This window comes from Microtus pennsylvanicus, chromosome 2 (assembly GCF_037038515.1).
Source record: "Microtus pennsylvanicus isolate mMicPen1 chromosome 2, mMicPen1.hap1, whole genome shotgun sequence".
Taxonomy (NCBI): Eukaryota; Metazoa; Chordata; class Mammalia; order Rodentia; family Cricetidae; genus Microtus; species Microtus pennsylvanicus.
In genome coordinates this window covers 103,408,993-103,425,615 of record NC_134580.1, presented here as the reverse complement: position 1 = coordinate 103,425,615, position 16,623 = coordinate 103,408,993, and the positions used below count along the sequence as shown (strand labels likewise).

Sequence of the window (16,623 nt, the reverse complement as noted above, 5' to 3'; positions counted from 1 at the left end):
ATTTCCAGTTACAGGAAAGAAAACCTCACGCTAACAATCTAAAATGCATCTATACTTAATAGAAAATTACGAGGTGATGATCAAATGCTTCAGAGTTTCTAGGCAAAGATTTTGAGCACTTTGAAAGTCTTTTAAGTGGGCTTTTCCTGTCTCTCTTTGACCACAGATCTGAACGAGTGCAACCAGGCTCCTAAACCCTGCAATTTTATATGCAAAAACACAGAAGGGAGTTACCAGTGCTCCTGCCCGAAAGGCTATATTCTGCAAGAGGATGGGAGGAGCTGCAAAGGTGAGAGGGCTTTGGCTTCATCCATCGCCTGCCACTTGTTGTGCCTGTGAGCATTCGGGAGACAAGCTGGAAGACTTGCTTCCCTGGGTTTAGTACCCGTGTCGACAGTGGGTCCTTGGGGATGGGGGTTAAGCTGGGGTCAGAGGGCTGCTGAAGGCTAGTAGCAGCGGCTATCCTTGCTCCATACCCAATGAGCATCCATGAGGGGCTCTACGGTACCAACTCGCCAAGGCTCTGGTAAGGCTGATTCCCAGTTGATTCCTTCTCCTTTCCCATTTGCTTCATTTATTCACTCTCTGTTCAACAATGGTGTAGCCCAGGAGGTCTTCCTGCCATGATCTTAGAGGTGTGTCTGATTAATTAAATGAGTGTTTCAGTATCTATCTATCTATCTATCTATCTATCTATCTATCTATCTATCTACCTATCTATCATCTTAGTGATTCTCAACCTGTGCGTCTTGACCCCTTTATGGGTCACATATCAGATATTTACATTATGTTTCATAACAGTATCAAAATCACAGTTAGGAATTAGTAATGAGAATGATTTTTGGTTGGGAGTCAATACAACATGAGGAAGTGTATCATAGGGTTGCAGCATTAAGAAGGTTGAGAACCACCGAGATAGATTTTTAAGCTGACAAAATAAAGCCACCATGCCTTCTAAGAGCTCACCTGAGGGAGACATGGAATTGAGAAACATCCAAACGCTACAGAAATCTCTCCTCAGCTAGAAATTACCTTTTCCAAGGTACATTGAGGTTCTGTTTCACCCTAAACATCTTCCTAGATAAAAACTTCAGAGGCTGTCCTATACAGACTTGGTCCTAGGTCCTAGGTCATCCTGGAGCTGGCGATGAAGTCGCCGATCCCAGGACTTGCTCATAGCCTTGAAACAGGGTCTTCATCCATGATCACTATGAGTTCCAGAAAGTTCTGGCTAGGACTCAGAGCAAGACTTTATTCGTGTGAGTGAAGAAACATACTTGGGGGAAACATCTCTTCTTGTGTGCAGTTTGAAACAAAGCAAATGTATTCCTCTGCATCTGCGGCAGTGCAGTGCGTGCAGACTCCCATGGCAGCATGGGCAGTGACTTCTCCACAGCTGTGTGTCTGCAGTTCCCCTCAGTGACCCCTCCCCTCTCCGTGTAACTCTGGAGCCCACATGCAGAAGGAGGTATAGGAGGGATTGGCTGAGGGTCTAGTGACCCTGTCCTAACTTCTGCTTCTGTGAGGAACACTGACAAGCCTGACTGAGGGTAGCTTGCAAGTGGCCACATGGCTCTGATGAAGACGATGAGCAGGCTGTTACACTCGGAGTCTCTATGTCAGAAGCTCCTCTCTCCTTACTCTATAAAGCCTGAGTTTGTCTGCAGCTGACTGTGTGGAAGTGTGCAGATGCGTGTCCCACTGACTCTGAGAAGCCAACAGCTAGCAGGGGGGCTCTGAGACGGGGGTGGGGCCAGTCTCTTCACCTCACCAGATAAAGGGAGGCAGGGAAGAGGAGGGAGCAGCATGAGATTCATACAAGTATGGAACAACACAGTGGACGACCATTTAACTTGTACAGTGTGTGTTATTGATTATAATAAAAAGGAAAGAGGAGTGAAGATAGAGATAAGGCATTCTTGAGCATGAGAGCAGCCATGGTCGCTGTACTGAGTGGTTCACAATAGTGGAACAGACAGTATGCGGGGCGGCGGTGCCGTCTCCTCCCCAGCGCAGGCATGCACAGGGTCCCAGTGGGAAGGCAGTCTGGTTCTGAGAGACATGGATGTCAGTCGGCCTTCTCAGAGTTCAAGAAAGGCTCCATCTGAGGGTCCTCCATGCGGGATGGGCACAAGGACACTCTCTCAGGTTAGAACAGGTGTCCTTCCAGCCACTAAGGCCACTGTGGAGCAGAGGCAGCCACTAGCAAATCTAGTACTATGTGTGCCTCCATGGAGGGGTTGAATTGTGATAAACACTCTTGAATTCCCAGGCATTTAAAAGCAATCCCTCAGGTCCAACATACTTGGTAGCTCTTAATATATTTTTAAATCCCTTTGGATCTTGAGGTGAGCCCAGAAGCTAAGGTTGTGGAGAAAGATTGGAGATTGTACTGAGATTGAAAATAGTTTTGGGTCAATAGTATGGGCAAGGGGTTTGGGGATTTTGCTTCTAGTTCATCAAAATCAGATTTTTGTCTTTCCTAGCTGTTCAATTTTATTTAATTCAAAGAAAAACTGCTAACCAAGAGGTCAAACCAATGTCCTGGTGTGAGTTTGTTCTAAATGCAACAGAAAAGAATTAAGGCAGTGGCTCTCAACCTTCCTAATGCTGCGACCCTTTAATACAGTTCCCCATGTTGTGGTGACCCTAACCATAAAATTATTTTCATTGCTACTTCATAACTGTAATCTTGCTACTGTTAGGAATCAAAATGTAAATATGTGTGTTTTCTGATGGTCTTAGGCGACCCCTGTGAAAGGGTCATTCGACTCCCCCAGAAGGTTGTGACCCACAGGTTGAGAACCATTGAATTAAAGGAACATGTGAATTTCCACACTTTTGACACTTCAACATCTCTTTTGACATCTTCACTTAGATCTTTCCACTGCTTTGGAAAATGTTCAGAATCAGTTTTTACTTCATCTTACAATTCGTTTAGACATTTAGAATGTCTATTGAATAAATTGGTAGAGAAATTTCTACATTTCTTTAACTAAAGGGAACTGCTCCTCCTTGGATCCCACAGAGCTACTTTCTTCTCGCTGAGTCCATCACCCGCCTTCCTGCCAACCCTTTGCTGCGGCCCTGTGCGGCCCTGGTGTCCTTCAGGGCGTGGAGACACTTCCTGTCCAAGGACATTTGGGCACGGCTTGAATTCCGTCTTGCACTTTCTTGCAGATCTCGATGAATGTGCAACCAAGCAGCACAACTGTCAGTTCCTGTGTGTTAACACCATTGGTGGCTTCACATGCAAATGCCCTCCTGGGTTTACCCAGCACCACACTGCCTGCATCGGTAAGTAGAGAGCCCAGCTTTCCTCTGAGAGGCTCTTTTCTCCCTCTGCTGTGGATAACAGTACGCTGTGTTCAGCATGTGGGGCTGCGGTCGGCTGGACTGCCCGCTCGCTGTGTGAAGTTACCCACCCTACTTTGGACTTCTCTGGGTCGTCCTCCTCCCTTCCTTCCCAACAACACAGAGCAGCTCCGGGAAGTGTCACCTTCTTCTCCCATGCGTCCCCCAGATAACAATGAGTGCACATCCGACATCAACCTGTGTGGGTCCAAGGGCGTCTGCCAGAACACTCCAGGAAGCTTCACCTGTGAATGCCAGCGGGGGTTCTCCCTCGACCAGAGCGGTGCCAGCTGTGAAGGTAGGTGCAGACCTCCGCTGGGTCCCACTAGGAGCGCTTTGCAGGGGTGGCCCGTTTGGGTGTCGGCGTCTGTGAGTTGCAAGAACTATTCTCTCTTCTGAATGTGGTGGTGCTGTAATCCTAGCACTTGGGGGGCGGAGTCAGGAGGACTGCCACAAGTTGGAGGTCAGCCAAAAATAAAAAATAAATAAGCAAACAAAAAGGCAAAAAAGAAGGCAAAGAAAAAAGGACAGTGAGCAAGGAGCCCAGCCAATTGCAGATGGGCTATTCGCTTGGGCCCCAGGTTCTAGAGATGCGTCTTTAGTCTCATCTTGCCTGTATCGATGACACGGGCCTCTTCTGTGTCGATCAAGATTGGGCTTTTTTGTTTGTTTGTTTGTGTTAACAATCTAGCGAAGTAGGAATAACTCAACAAAAGTACCTTGACTTCTGACCTTTAGGGCCAGAGTCCTGTGGTTTCTCCAGCATGGACAATACGTGTAGGAAGCAACTCTTCTATAAATGCATAATTAAATATTTAAATTTTAATTCTTGGGATTTTATTTTCTTACTGATATTTCTTGGTTTCTAATTCCCATACAAATAAACAAATGTATTTTCTAGAGCTGCCCCACCACTCCCTGTGGTGAATTGATGTCATTTTTACCTGTAGACTTTTCCAGGAATCTCTGAATATTAATGTGGATATTATTAATGTTTTGCTAGAATAGCTTTTTAGGAGAAAGATTCTTTCTAGCCTTGCCTTCTGGCTTCTCAGGCAGCTGGGTGAGACTGCGGAGGACCTGAGAGACAGCTGCTGATGGGGCTCACTGGAGGCTCTGCTTCTTTTACAGATGTGGACGAATGCGAGGGCAACCACCGCTGCCAACATGGCTGCCAGAACATCATCGGAGGCTACAGGTGCAGCTGCCCGCAGGGCTACCTCCAGCACTACCAGTGGAACCAGTGTGTAGGTGAGCAGCTGCTGTCCTCAGAAGAGGCGTGGCTGCCGGCTCCTCGCAGAGCTGGTGCTTTCCTTCTGACCAACGGCAGCCCATTGGCAGCTGCTCTGCCCCACTTGAAACCAAAGGGGAGTGAAAATATTTTAGGAAAAAAGTATGTGATGAAGAATGCTTCGGGAATAGCTGGGGTGAAGTGTCCTTAGCCTTCCTTGACACCATCAGCCCTCCTCAGCCCTGCACTGTTAGCACCCCACACTGGGGTCTCTCCACGATATCTAGTTCCTTAAAGATTTTTGGTTCCAGGAAGAGTGTGGCCAGGTTGAATAAGTCAACTAAGAGGCTAGAAGGAGTGTGGGGTTCTTGTTGGCCCGAAATCGCAAACACGACTCAGAACGCTCAAGAAATAGAGTTCTCTAGAATGAGCACTGCCCTGAACTGGGATGGTTCCCTCGTGTGGAGCTATCCAGAGCAGATCTCCTGGACCAGCCCCACCCGGGAACCCACTCATAGCTTAGCACAAGTTCGCTCTTCTTGGAGGCTGACTTAGTGGTCAGGGGCCATTAACTCCATTCCTTTCTGGAAGCAAATAGCAGATTTCAGCTCTCAGCTAGCGTGGAACTCATCTGACCCTACACAAAGCAAGCCAAGAAAGCCTACTCTACACTTGGGAGTTTCCTCCTGGCGGTTGCTAACATCACCACTAACCTGGGTCGTGTGACCCGGGTGCCACAGGTCAGGGTGGTAAGTTTTATTCTGTCCCAAGGAGTGGTTTTCCAGGGGCTTTAATTGAAATTTTAATTAATTAAAATTCTCTTTTTATATAAAAAGGAGGAAACTCTCACCAATAAAAACTGCAAATAGAGGAACAAATCAAGCTATTGAGAAGGGTAGAAAGCTGGATTCCGTGTGGAGTCAGCTGCTCAGGGTACACAGGATGGAAGGGGTCAGAAGAAGTGCAGTACATGTCAACCAAACCGCCGTGTTTGCAGATGGCAGTCACTGAATGTACAAGCATGTGGTTCCCAGGCTGTGGACACTGAGCGCTGATGTGCTTAATCTGTGCTCTGCTGCCCCAACCGAGATGAGCAATATGAATTTAATGTTTATTAAATGTTATCAGAAGTAAAATAAAATACAGAAGTCTATGAAAGGGGAGGAGAGTTCCCCACCAGAATGAATATTTACAGAAGCTCACAGAGAGGTCCAGGGTTGACCGCTGGAGACTCCAGTTTGGCATCTGCCCCAGAGAGGAACTCTTCTTGCTTTCCAGACCAGGCCAGTTCTGTTTGCATACCGAGAGGCACTTGGTTTCTTCCCTGTTAGTCTGCTCTAGGAGCAGATAGAGCTAATATTTGCAAGTATCTTTCTTTGTGTGATGATTTTACTTCGCTCTTCTAATGTCAATCCACTTTGTGCCTTTTAACAAAAAGCAAAATGAATCTAGCACTAGATTGACAGGTATATCTACCCATGCCTCATGGCTTCTTAGTCTGGAGCCAACCCATGTGAAGAACAAGAGATCAGAGGCTCTGATGCTCCACGCAGATCAGTTTTGGGGGGACTGAGAGCAGGTGGAGAGGATGGAGGGGCCATGGGGGTTAAGAGAAGATGGCAGTCCCAGAGACTCCTACTTAAGTAAACACCCTCTGCTCTTCACTCTGCTTAGCATAAGGTCTGGTGCTTATGGTCTCCACTGGTATCTATACCATACTTGATTCCTTATTTAAAGTAAGGAAAGGAATGCGGACACTGATATATTTGGTTTTTCTCTTTTAGGATCCCTGTAGCCTAAGGGACCTTGGGTTTAGGCTTGAGATCTTTGGATTTAGAGAATCTTCAAATAGGCAAAGTCAGGCTAGTGACTAGAGAGAACGGGAAAGGAGCAGAGAAGGGTTCATGCCCATAAATAATATCAGGCACACAGACACTCTTGACATTATTTTTATATTGTCAGCAAAACCCCCAGGCCTTCCAGTTTTACATACCCATTTACTAACTTCAAATAAATGGCATGAAAGTAGAAGAAAGGTTCCCTGGGAAAAGAAAGGGCATAGAGACAGGGGAGAGGGTACAGGAGGGTGGGTATGGTGGAACTGTACAGTACACTGGATGTTAATGGATCCATTCGGCACATCACTGTATGCATGAATATGAGCCAGTTTCAGCAGGTATTTGAGGGCTGGTGAGTTGACTCCCTGCATAAAGGCTGTTGTTGCCAACACTGATGACAGGAATTCAGTTTGGAGAATCCCAGAGTGAAAGGAAGGAACAGATTCCCACAAGTTGTCTTCTACCCTCCAGGCATGCACTGTGACGCTCTTGCCCTGTGTGCGTGCATGGACACATGACAAACACATGTTTTTAAAAGGTACTTAATTTAGATCATTTGGAGAAAAAGAGAAGAGCGTTGTTCTCTTTGAACAACGAAGGTCAAATTAATAACAGGAGAGAAGAAACACCATTTTCAACATGGGTATGCTCTTGCGGGCCAATATGGTATGAAGGACGTGGTTCCTGCAGTCAGACGCCCTGCGAGGGTCCTGGCCCGGCTGCTGCTCTGTGGAAAGCCCTAGTGAAGACCCCCAAAGCTCGTGGGACGATAGGAAGGCTTACAGAAACGAATGTGGAACACCTCTTCATGCTGGCTGTCCTGTTTGGCTCCAGGGAGCGTCTGTAGCTCCTTGCTTCCACTAACAGTGGCCACCCACAGAGGGATGATGGCTGTCCTCCAGAGAGAGTGCTGCAGCCCCGGAGATAGGTCTTAACAGCCAGTGCCCAGCGCGCCCTCCAATGGCAGGCCTAGGAACGAATATTAGAGATTTCAAAAGTATGTAGACTGAAGCAATGAGAAAGTCACCGTTGTCTTCGTTTGAACTAAAGTTTTTAAAAGTTAGATCTCTGGGACTGGAGAGACGACTCAGTGACTAAAATTTGCCAGCTGCTCTTCCGGAGAGGACCTGAGTTCGATTCCCAGCACTCACATTGTGGCTCACAACTGTTTATAACTCCAGTCCTAGGGGATCTAGAGCCCTTTTCTGGCCTCCACAGGTACTGCATGCATGTGGCATACACTTACACATAGACAAACAATTTTTTTAATTTTTTTAAGAGTTATTCTATTTTCCTTTCTCCTCCCTCCAGACGGTGCAGGCTCCTATGGGTAGGCTGCCCAGCAGAATGTGTCTCTTATAGATTTCTCCCGCCACTGCCTATAAGTCAGCACAGCATCTCTTCCAGCCACACTTAGCTTTAGTTGTGGCGTAGATGCTAGAGCCACAGGTGGTGTGAACAGGCTTTCGGTGAGACCTAGAGTCCAAGGCTCCTCACGGTGCCATCCTGGGTATTCTCTGCGAAGTGTATTTAACCTCCTCTACCATATTTAACCAGCGTGGCAGGAGACTCTCTCCTTCCCTCCATCTCCACAGCTTTCTCTCTTGTTCTCTCCACTCTGGCTATACTGCCTGCATTCTCTCCCTGAGACCCTACCTACCTGGTCCGTCATGAGGAGCATGGCCCAGATTCCTCCTTGAAAGCAAGGCCAGCATCATACATGTAGTGTTCTCTTGTTTCTGCCGCAGATGAGAACGAATGTTTGAACGCACACGTCTGTGGGGGCGCCTCCTGCCACAACACCCTGGGGAGTTACAAGTGTATGTGTCCCACCGGCTTCCAGTATGAACAGTTCAGCGGAGGCTGCCAGGACATCAATGAGTGTGGCTCGTCACAGGCCCCCTGCAGTTACGGCTGCTCCAATACTGAGGGTGGCTACCTGTGTGGCTGTCCTCCAGGGTACTTCCGGATAGGCCAAGGGTAAGTATTATTCGTCCTGCCCTTGATTAATGACCGTCAGGTTCATCCCAGTTATGCCTGAGAAAGTTTGAGAGGAGCATCTGTAAAGGGGTGTATCCAGATTTCTAGAAATTCCTAGAACACCCAACAGCGTAGCTACACTGTTCATATGTCACTGTCCAGTGTCTCTGACTCATGTTCTTTATCTTCACATCCTGCTGACAAGGATTGGTTTCTCCAAGAGCACCCTGCTGTATCCGCCTACGCCGAGTTGGGCCCACCTGACACACCTGAGCGCCTCCCTCCCGAGGGAGCATAGGAGGCTCTCACTTGACTTCCATTACTTTCTTTTCTAGTTCCTGTCAGGCTAAGCCAAATGGATACATTTTGTCAGAGATCTCTTATAGTCTTTAAGGCATCTGTTGCCCTTCACTCTTAAATTTATATTGGAAACAATCAAAAAGCACATTAAGTATGAGTTGGAATAATTACCTATAATTTCCAAGTAGAAAATTTTACCAAATGATGTGAATATGTGTGTGACAGCCAAGGCAGAGAAGGGACGCTGCTTTGCTCAGTGACTTAAAATTTAAGTAAATTTCTAACTTGAGGTCTTCCCTAATGACTTGCGTGTAATCCAGTTCGTGAATCTTTTTTGTTTGTTTGTTTTGTTTTTTCGAGACAGGGTTTCTCTGTGTCGCTTTGGTGCCTATCCTGGAAGTCACTCTGTAGACCAGGCTGGCCTCGAACTCACAGAGATCCACTGCCTCAGCCTCCCAAGTGCTGGGATTAGGCATGTGCCACTATTGTCCAGCTCAGTTCACAGTTCATGAATCTTAATTGACTCTCTCTCTCTCTCTCTCTCTCTCTCTCTCTCTCTCTCTCTCTCTCTCTCTCTCTCTCTCTCATATGCACACACACACACACCACTTATACCAGATATGAACCCAGTGGTCCTAGAGTCTCTGACACACTGGCTTTCAGGGACTTATTTCAGTCTGTACAAATGTCAAGGTAGATTAATGCTCCGTGGGAAGCTCTCAGAATGCCAGGAGTAGGACCCAGATTCCCAGATGTCTGTCTGGCTCTCAACTGATCTATTATTTTTTTTACAGTTGAATGCCAAAACCATTTTTTTCCCAGCAAAAAATTGTGACAGTCCAAACTGGCTCTTTGCCAGTGGGATTTTGTAGTCACATTTCTTCTAAATGGTGCTCCGGGGACAAGGAAATACTGGAGGGAAGTTCTGAGCAGAAGCCAAGGCTGCAGACTGCGGCTTACTTCCTGGAACCATCTTGTGCATAGATGCACGGGATGGGCCTTTACCTTCATCCTCCTCCTTGTCTATCTGTGTTCCATGCTGCTAGGTGAAGAGGAAAAGAAGCTTAGGAAGACCCTGGGAAACTGGGAGAAGCACCAAAGTGTAGTGAGAAACAGCAGATAGCCAGAGATGTGGTGTTGTTTGGAAGTCCGTGGACCAACAAGGAAATGAGCTGTGAAGAGTAGGTGGACCGACTCAGAGAAGCAGTTTAGTGGGGATCGGTGTACATTTCACGGCAGAAATCCACCTTTGTAATCTGGCCTCTCTGTGATGTCACTAGAGTGAACTTTACCCCACAAAACAAGGGTTGTTTTAGGATAATTCCTAGGTTCTCGATACATTTAGAAAGGGAGCCTCACAAAAACAAACCAGATACTGTGTGAGGCTTAGTCTATATTGTGTGAGGCTTAGTCTATACTGTGTAAGGCTTAGTCTATACTGTGTGAGGCTTAGTCTATACTGTGTGAGGGTTAGTCTATACTGTGTGAGGCTTAGTCTATACTGTGTAAGGCTTAGTCTATACTGTGTGAGGCTTAGTCTATACTGTGTGAGGCTTAGTCTGTACTGTGTGAGGCTTAGTCTATACGGTGTGAGGGTTAGTCTATACTGTGTGAGGCTTAGTCTATACGGTGTGAGGGTTAGTCTATACTGTGTGAGGCTTAGTCTATACTGTGTGAGGGTTAGTCTATACGGTGTGAGGGTTAGTCTATACGGTGTGAGGGTTAGTCTATATGGTGTGAGGGTTAGTCTATACGGTGTGAGGCTTAGTCTATACTGTGTGAGGGTTAGTCTATACTGTGTGAGGCTTAGTCTATACTGTGTGAGGGTTAGTCTATACGGTGTGAGGCTTAGTCTATACTGTGTGAGGCTTAGTCTATACGGTGTGAGGGTTAGTCTATACTGTGTGAGGCTTAGTCTATACTGTGTGAGGGTTAGTCTATACTGTGTGAGGCTTAGTCTATACTGTGTGAGGCTTGGTCTATACTGTGTGAGGCTTAGTCTATACTGTGTGAGGGTTAGTCTATACTGTGTGAGGCTTAGTCTATATGGTGTGAGGCTTAGTCTATACTGTGTGAGGCTTAGTCTATACTGTGTAAGGCTTAGTCTATACGGTGTGAGGGTTAGTCTATACGGTGTGAGGCTTAGTCTATACTGTGTGAGGCTTAGTCTATACTGTGTGAGGGTTAGTCTATACTGTGTGAGGCTTAGTCTATACTGTGTGAGGGTTAGTCTATACTGTGTGAGGCTTAGTCTATACTGTGTGAGGCTTAGTCTATACTGTGTGAGGCTTGGTCTATACTGTGTGAGGCTTAGTCTATACTGTGTGAGGGTTAATCTATACTGTGTGAGGCTTAGTCTATACGGTGTGAGGGTTAGTCTATACTGTGTGAGGCTTAGTCTATACTGTGTGAGGCTTAGTCTATACTGTGTGAGGCTTGGTCTATACTGTGTGAGGGTTAGTCTATACTGTGTGAGGCTTAGTCTATACTGTGTGAGGCTTAGTCTATACTGTGTGAGGCTTAGTCTATACGGTGTGAGGGTTAGTCTATACGGTGTGAGGGTTAGTCTGTACTGTGTGAGGCTTAGTCTATACTGTGTGAGGCTTAGTCTATACGGTGTGAGGGTTAGTCTATACGGTGTGAGGGTTAGTCTATACGGTGTGAGGGTTAGTCTATACTGTGTGAGGGTTAGTCTGTACTGTGTGAGGCTTAGTCTATACTGTGTGAGGGTTAGTCTATACTGTGTGAGGCTTAGTCTATACTGTGTGAGGGTTAGTCTGTACTGTGTGAGGCTTAGTCTATACTGTGTAAGGCTTAGTCTATACTGTGTGAGGCTTAGTCTATACGGTGTGAGGGTTAGTCTATACTGTGTGAGGCTTAGTCTATACTGAAAAGCAAAGAAACAAGGATTACATATCTCTTGGGTATGGGTTTGTTTGTCAGCCTTCACATGAGTCAAATCCCATGGCCCTAGTGGTTTTAAATGACTTCAAATTAAACCATTTCCCACAGTTGAGCAAGCTCTGCACTGATTCATGCTGTTTGTGAGAATATATTGTTTAGCCAGGTGGTAGGGGTACAAGCCTTTAATCTCAGCACTTGGGAGATGGAGACAGAGGCAGGTGGATCTCTGTGAGTTCAAGACCAGCCTGGTCTACAAGATGAGTTCCAGAATAGCCAGAGCTGTTATGCAAAGAAAACCTGTCGAGAGAGAGAGAGAGAGAGAGAGAGAGAGAGAGAGAGAGAGAGAGAGAAAGGAGAGAGAGAGAAGAGAGAATAAATTGTACATCTTCACAGCACAGTACCGTACCAACCCTCAGTTGCCACCTGGACATCTCTTCCTGCCCTCTTGAACAAGCAGGGACAGCAGTGGTGGTGAAGGCAGTGGTTAGGACATGAACATAAAACATAGAAACACGAAACATAAAAACATAAAAGACTGGGTTGGGGGAGTTGGTAGCAGCAGGAGGGTGGCAGACATGGGAGAAAGAAAGCCACTAACTAGCACACACTATGTCCGTAATATGTCATAATGGTATGACACATATTATATGCTGACTTTAAAAATCAAAACATAAAAATCAAGGTCACAGCATAGGAACAAATATGTTGTCCAGAACAGAGGCCCCAGAGATGGCCCACCTGCCCACTCTCCTAGAGGTGCAGCTGGCAGGGGAGCTTGCTGACCCCCATGGGGCCTGATTCATAAAAAAAGATATCTTGATGCCCCACCAAGTCACATGATCACCTTCACCCTTGTTCTTCAGTTTTCAGTGTGTCTCCTTCCTGAATGAGTACTGCAAAGGCTTGTGCCAGTGGGCTGGGAGACGAAGGGACAAGGAAGTATGAAAAACAGTGTCTTGAGAGAAAGGACAGGAACTCAGGGGACTGAGCCTTTGGTATTTGCATGATTTTTAGAAGCCGATAATTGTCTAGTGGGCAATATGATGTTACTAGCCTGGAGGCTGGGCTTCCCAGAGGCTGGGTGCCAGGAGACTGGACATCTAGGAGGCTGGGCGTCCAGGAGGCTGGGTGTCCAGAAGGCTGGGCATCCAGGAGACTGGACATCTAAGAGGCTGGGCGTCCAGGAGGCTGGGTGTTTAGGAGGCTGAGCCTCCGTTCAGGAAGCTGGACATCCAGGAGGCTGGGTACCAGGAAACTGGACATCCAGGAGGCTGGGCACCAGGAAATTGGGCATCAGGCTACTGATTCTGATGGAAACTGCCTTTGTGCTCCTTTCTGCGCTAGGCATTGTGTTTCTGGAATGGGCATGGGCAGAGGAGGCCCAGAGCCACCTGCCAGCGGTGAGATGGACGACAATTCATTGTCCCCAGAAGCCTGCTATGAATGTAAGATCAATGGCTACCCCAAACGAGGCAGGAAACGGAGAAGCACAAACGAAACGGACGCCGCGGACATCCAGGTAGGTCGGAGTCTCTCCTTGTCTGCTGACATGTAAGAACTCTTGGGCTCCTGTGCTTTCCTCCAAGGACAGCCCAAAGTGTGAACAGTCTCCCCAGACAGGAAGTCCAGTCATTCTCCTGACACTAGCCACACTTTGCAAGAGGCTATGGGGCTTTAGGGGTTTGTGTTAGTTATTTAATTTGGCTGCCTTTTGAGAGTGGCAGTGTGAAAAGTTTTCACACACTTGCTCATTTCCTCTGTCTCACCGAGAAGAAAGTCAAACGCCCACCCGATGTCTGCAGAAAGGACAAGGTCTGAAGTCAAGGACAGCAAGTGGGCAGAATGGCATGCACTCATTCCCCACACAGGGAAACCAAGGTCTAGAAACTAGAGTCTCCTCCACGGAAAAAAAAGAGCCGCAGGGAGTGAGGGGGAACTTGGATGTTGAGCAGGAGCCTATGATGCTACGCAAAGTCAGAAATGCATCTCTTACTCAGATCTTCTGGCTCCAGGCTGGGAGCATTTAGCCTATATGGGCCCAAATCACAAGCAGAAAGGTAGGTGAGAAGCAGGACCCTTAGCAGCTCATCACAGCCAGGAAGTAGGTCCATGGGTGTGTCCTTCGAAGGGGATGGTTTGTGTCTGTGTCCGTGAGCAAAATTGAAACAGACAAGTTCTGAGTATCTGTGCGGCAGCCCACCTGCTGCAGATTGGGAATTAAGTCTTCGGAAAGAGAACAGTCTATGTACAGGGCTTCAAAAAGAATCTCCACGTCTGAGTCACCCAGAAGGCTTGTTAGAGAGGTTGGCTGGGAAGAGCCCCAGGGGTTCTAATTCGACAGGTCTGAGAGGGGCTAAGCATTTGCATGTGTAATGGTTTCCAGGGCTGCTAAAACTGCTGGTTCAGGAACCACACTTTGAGACCTAGGGAGAGCCTCCCCCTCCCCCAGTACAAATGATTTCAGTCTGCCTTTCTTCCTGTCATCAATTTAATTCTCTGAAAGCACATTTGCAACTTAAACCAAGTGCCTCTGAGTGTGCATTTTCAGCATAGCGCAAACAGCACGGGCAGAAACCTTTGTTTGGCTTGAGACCTGGATAGCTTTTTCTTTAGTATGCGAACTACAGAACAGATTTAGTTGGATTTAAGGCATTGCCGCATGTCTTTCCAGGATGGGTCTGAGACGGAAGCCAACGTGAGCCTCGCGAGTTGGGATGTGGAGAAGCCTGCTAGCTTTGCCTTCAACATTTCCCACATCAGCCACAAGGTCCGAATCTTAGAACTCCTTCCGGCCCTTACCACTCTGACGAACCACAACAGATACTTGATTGAATCCGGAAATGAAGATGGCTTCTTTAAAATCAACCAGAAAGAAGGGGTCAGCTACCTCCACTTCACCAAGAAGAAGCCAGTAGCCGGAACCTACTCCTTACAAATCAGCAGTACCCCACTTTATAAAAAGAAAGAACTCAACCAGCTAGAGGACAGGCATGACAAAGACTACCTCAGCGGAGAACTGGGCGATAACCTGAAGATGAAAATTCAGATCCTGCTTCATTAATTCACCATTCAGAGACCAAGTAATTAAAATAAAAGCAACTTTAGGTAGGTAGAAGTCTATTTTCCCCAAACCAGAACCTTCACATTGTGGTACAAGCATTCGCCAAGCCAATCCGTATAAATGAGCACTATTGTTGAATGACATCAAGGTACAGTGATGGCCCTAGTTCAACCAATCACCTTCTCAGGCTTCTCATGAGCAGCTGAGCTACCTTGTCATATGTGTCGATTCCTGAAAACTGGGACACGAGTATCCACTGAGGTTGGCCATGCATGCCGACAGGCTACCTACCTTTCCAGCTGCCGTACAGGAACGTGTTTCCAACTGATGGATTGTTCCGTTTGTTTTCAAATTTCCAAACGTCGCTTCTCCGAGTGCAAGTAGTAGGTTGGCCGCTTATGATGTCTGTTTGGTGCTAGCAAATTCTCAGAATAGATTTATCGATGCACTGTAAGAAGTACACAGGTTAGAAACCAAATTGCCAGGTATCCAGTTCAAATACTTCGTTCATTTCAATCAACCAACATTAGTTCAGTAGCTTTTCTCACTTATGAGTATAATACATTACATGTAAATTAAGTGTGTGTATACTGTAATCGTGTTATTTTTATCATCGAAACATTTATAAACTAGAATAATAAAGCCCTTAATGTGAGGGTTTGTAATGGTGCTTATTAAGACCAAAGACTTGTTAAACATCTACACCATGTGGTAGTGGAATCTGTGACTGGCCCGCTTGTGCACTGAGGTTGGGGAAGACATGGAAGACAGCCTCAGCCACCAGAGGATCACCAGTGTGCATGTGCAATATGCCAGACTCACTCTCAGTCATTCCTGTCAGCAAGGGGTTAATGCCATAATGTCACAATAAAGTGATCCTACCCTCCCTCCCTTTTTTAGTTTACTCCTTGGTTTTGTGTTCTCGTGTGGATTTGAGGTTGGGGGCGGGGGCCTTTCTGGAGGGGAAATAAAGTCTCCTGGGTTTAAAGTATCCTTGGTCTGTTATCTCTGGCTTCTACGGGCACATAACATAAGCACCAGGAGGAGAAACTGCATCTTCACTTGGTCCTTTGATTAGCGATTACAGATTGCTGGATGTTTGGTTGCTTATCTGACTTGCTAGGACGACGGTTAGATTGCAGCATCGTTTCTAAAATGTGACCAAACTAATCTGTGGCTTCTAAACTCCCAGATTTAAGAACTTCGGAATGTAAGACTCAGTCATTCTTTTAGAGCGTTTGGACTTCATGCCCCTTCCCCTCCTGTACGCAGCATTGGCAAGGTGTCCCATCTTTCCCCCTGACATCTGTTGCTGGCCAGCGCTAGACTAATTATAGAACGCCCATGGCAGATTGAATCCAACTGAATGCTGCAACTCTTGGTTTTCAAACGTCCTAACTTGAAAGATGCTGGTTTATTTTAAATGCAATATTCAATATTTAGCTGTTAATCTCATTCAGTTAATAGGAGAATTTTTTTTTTAATTCCTTGGGCCAGCAAAACAGTTTGTGGTAGTGAAAATAAGATGAATTAAGCTTGTTACATGGAGGGTGGATGAGAGTGGAATTTTCCAAACCATGGGAAAGTTCTCTCCAATTCTTGGAAGCCTTCAGCTAAAGCCAGGGGAGTAGGCTACCATCTATGCTCTTCCAGAAGGCCAAACTAGTGTCAACTGCTATAAGCCTCAGTTTAACACATACCTTCCTAATGAGAAAGCTACCCATTGGGGGGATGGGCTTCCTTGCAATATACTGAGTTCAGCTGGGTTCAACAAGGATGCTGGCGTCCACTTAACGCCTATGGGTATCTTTTTTTTTTTTAATCTAACTTTGCCATCCAGAAGAATCTTGATCATGATTGTTTCTCAGTAGAGAGGAGCTGAAAATGAGTGGGAGCAGTGCCTTGAAGAGAAGGCGAAAATGCAACTTGGAATTTCCTTTTAACTCTGCACCTAT

The 16,623-nt window shown here is 46.5% G+C and overlaps 1 protein-coding gene across 1 annotated transcript in view; it reads left to right on the top strand.

The window, feature by feature from the left end:
• Positions 1–15,659, top strand: part of Fbn1 (fibrillin 1) — a 210,668-nt gene extending 195,009 nt beyond the window's left edge. The window contains exons 60-66 of the mRNA XM_075962017.1: positions 167–289; positions 3,181–3,297; positions 3,524–3,652; positions 4,486–4,605; positions 8,172–8,403; positions 12,952–13,126; positions 14,279–15,659. Of these exons, the coding sequence (XP_075818132.1) occupies positions 167–289; positions 3,181–3,297; positions 3,524–3,652; positions 4,486–4,605; positions 8,172–8,403; positions 12,952–13,126; positions 14,279–14,668 (1,286 nt within the window). The 3' untranslated portion in view covers positions 14,669–15,659. The remainder of the gene's footprint in view (positions 1–166; positions 290–3,180; positions 3,298–3,523; positions 3,653–4,485; positions 4,606–8,171; positions 8,404–12,951; positions 13,127–14,278) is intronic.
• The last annotated feature ends 964 nt before the right edge of the window (positions 15,660–16,623 follow it).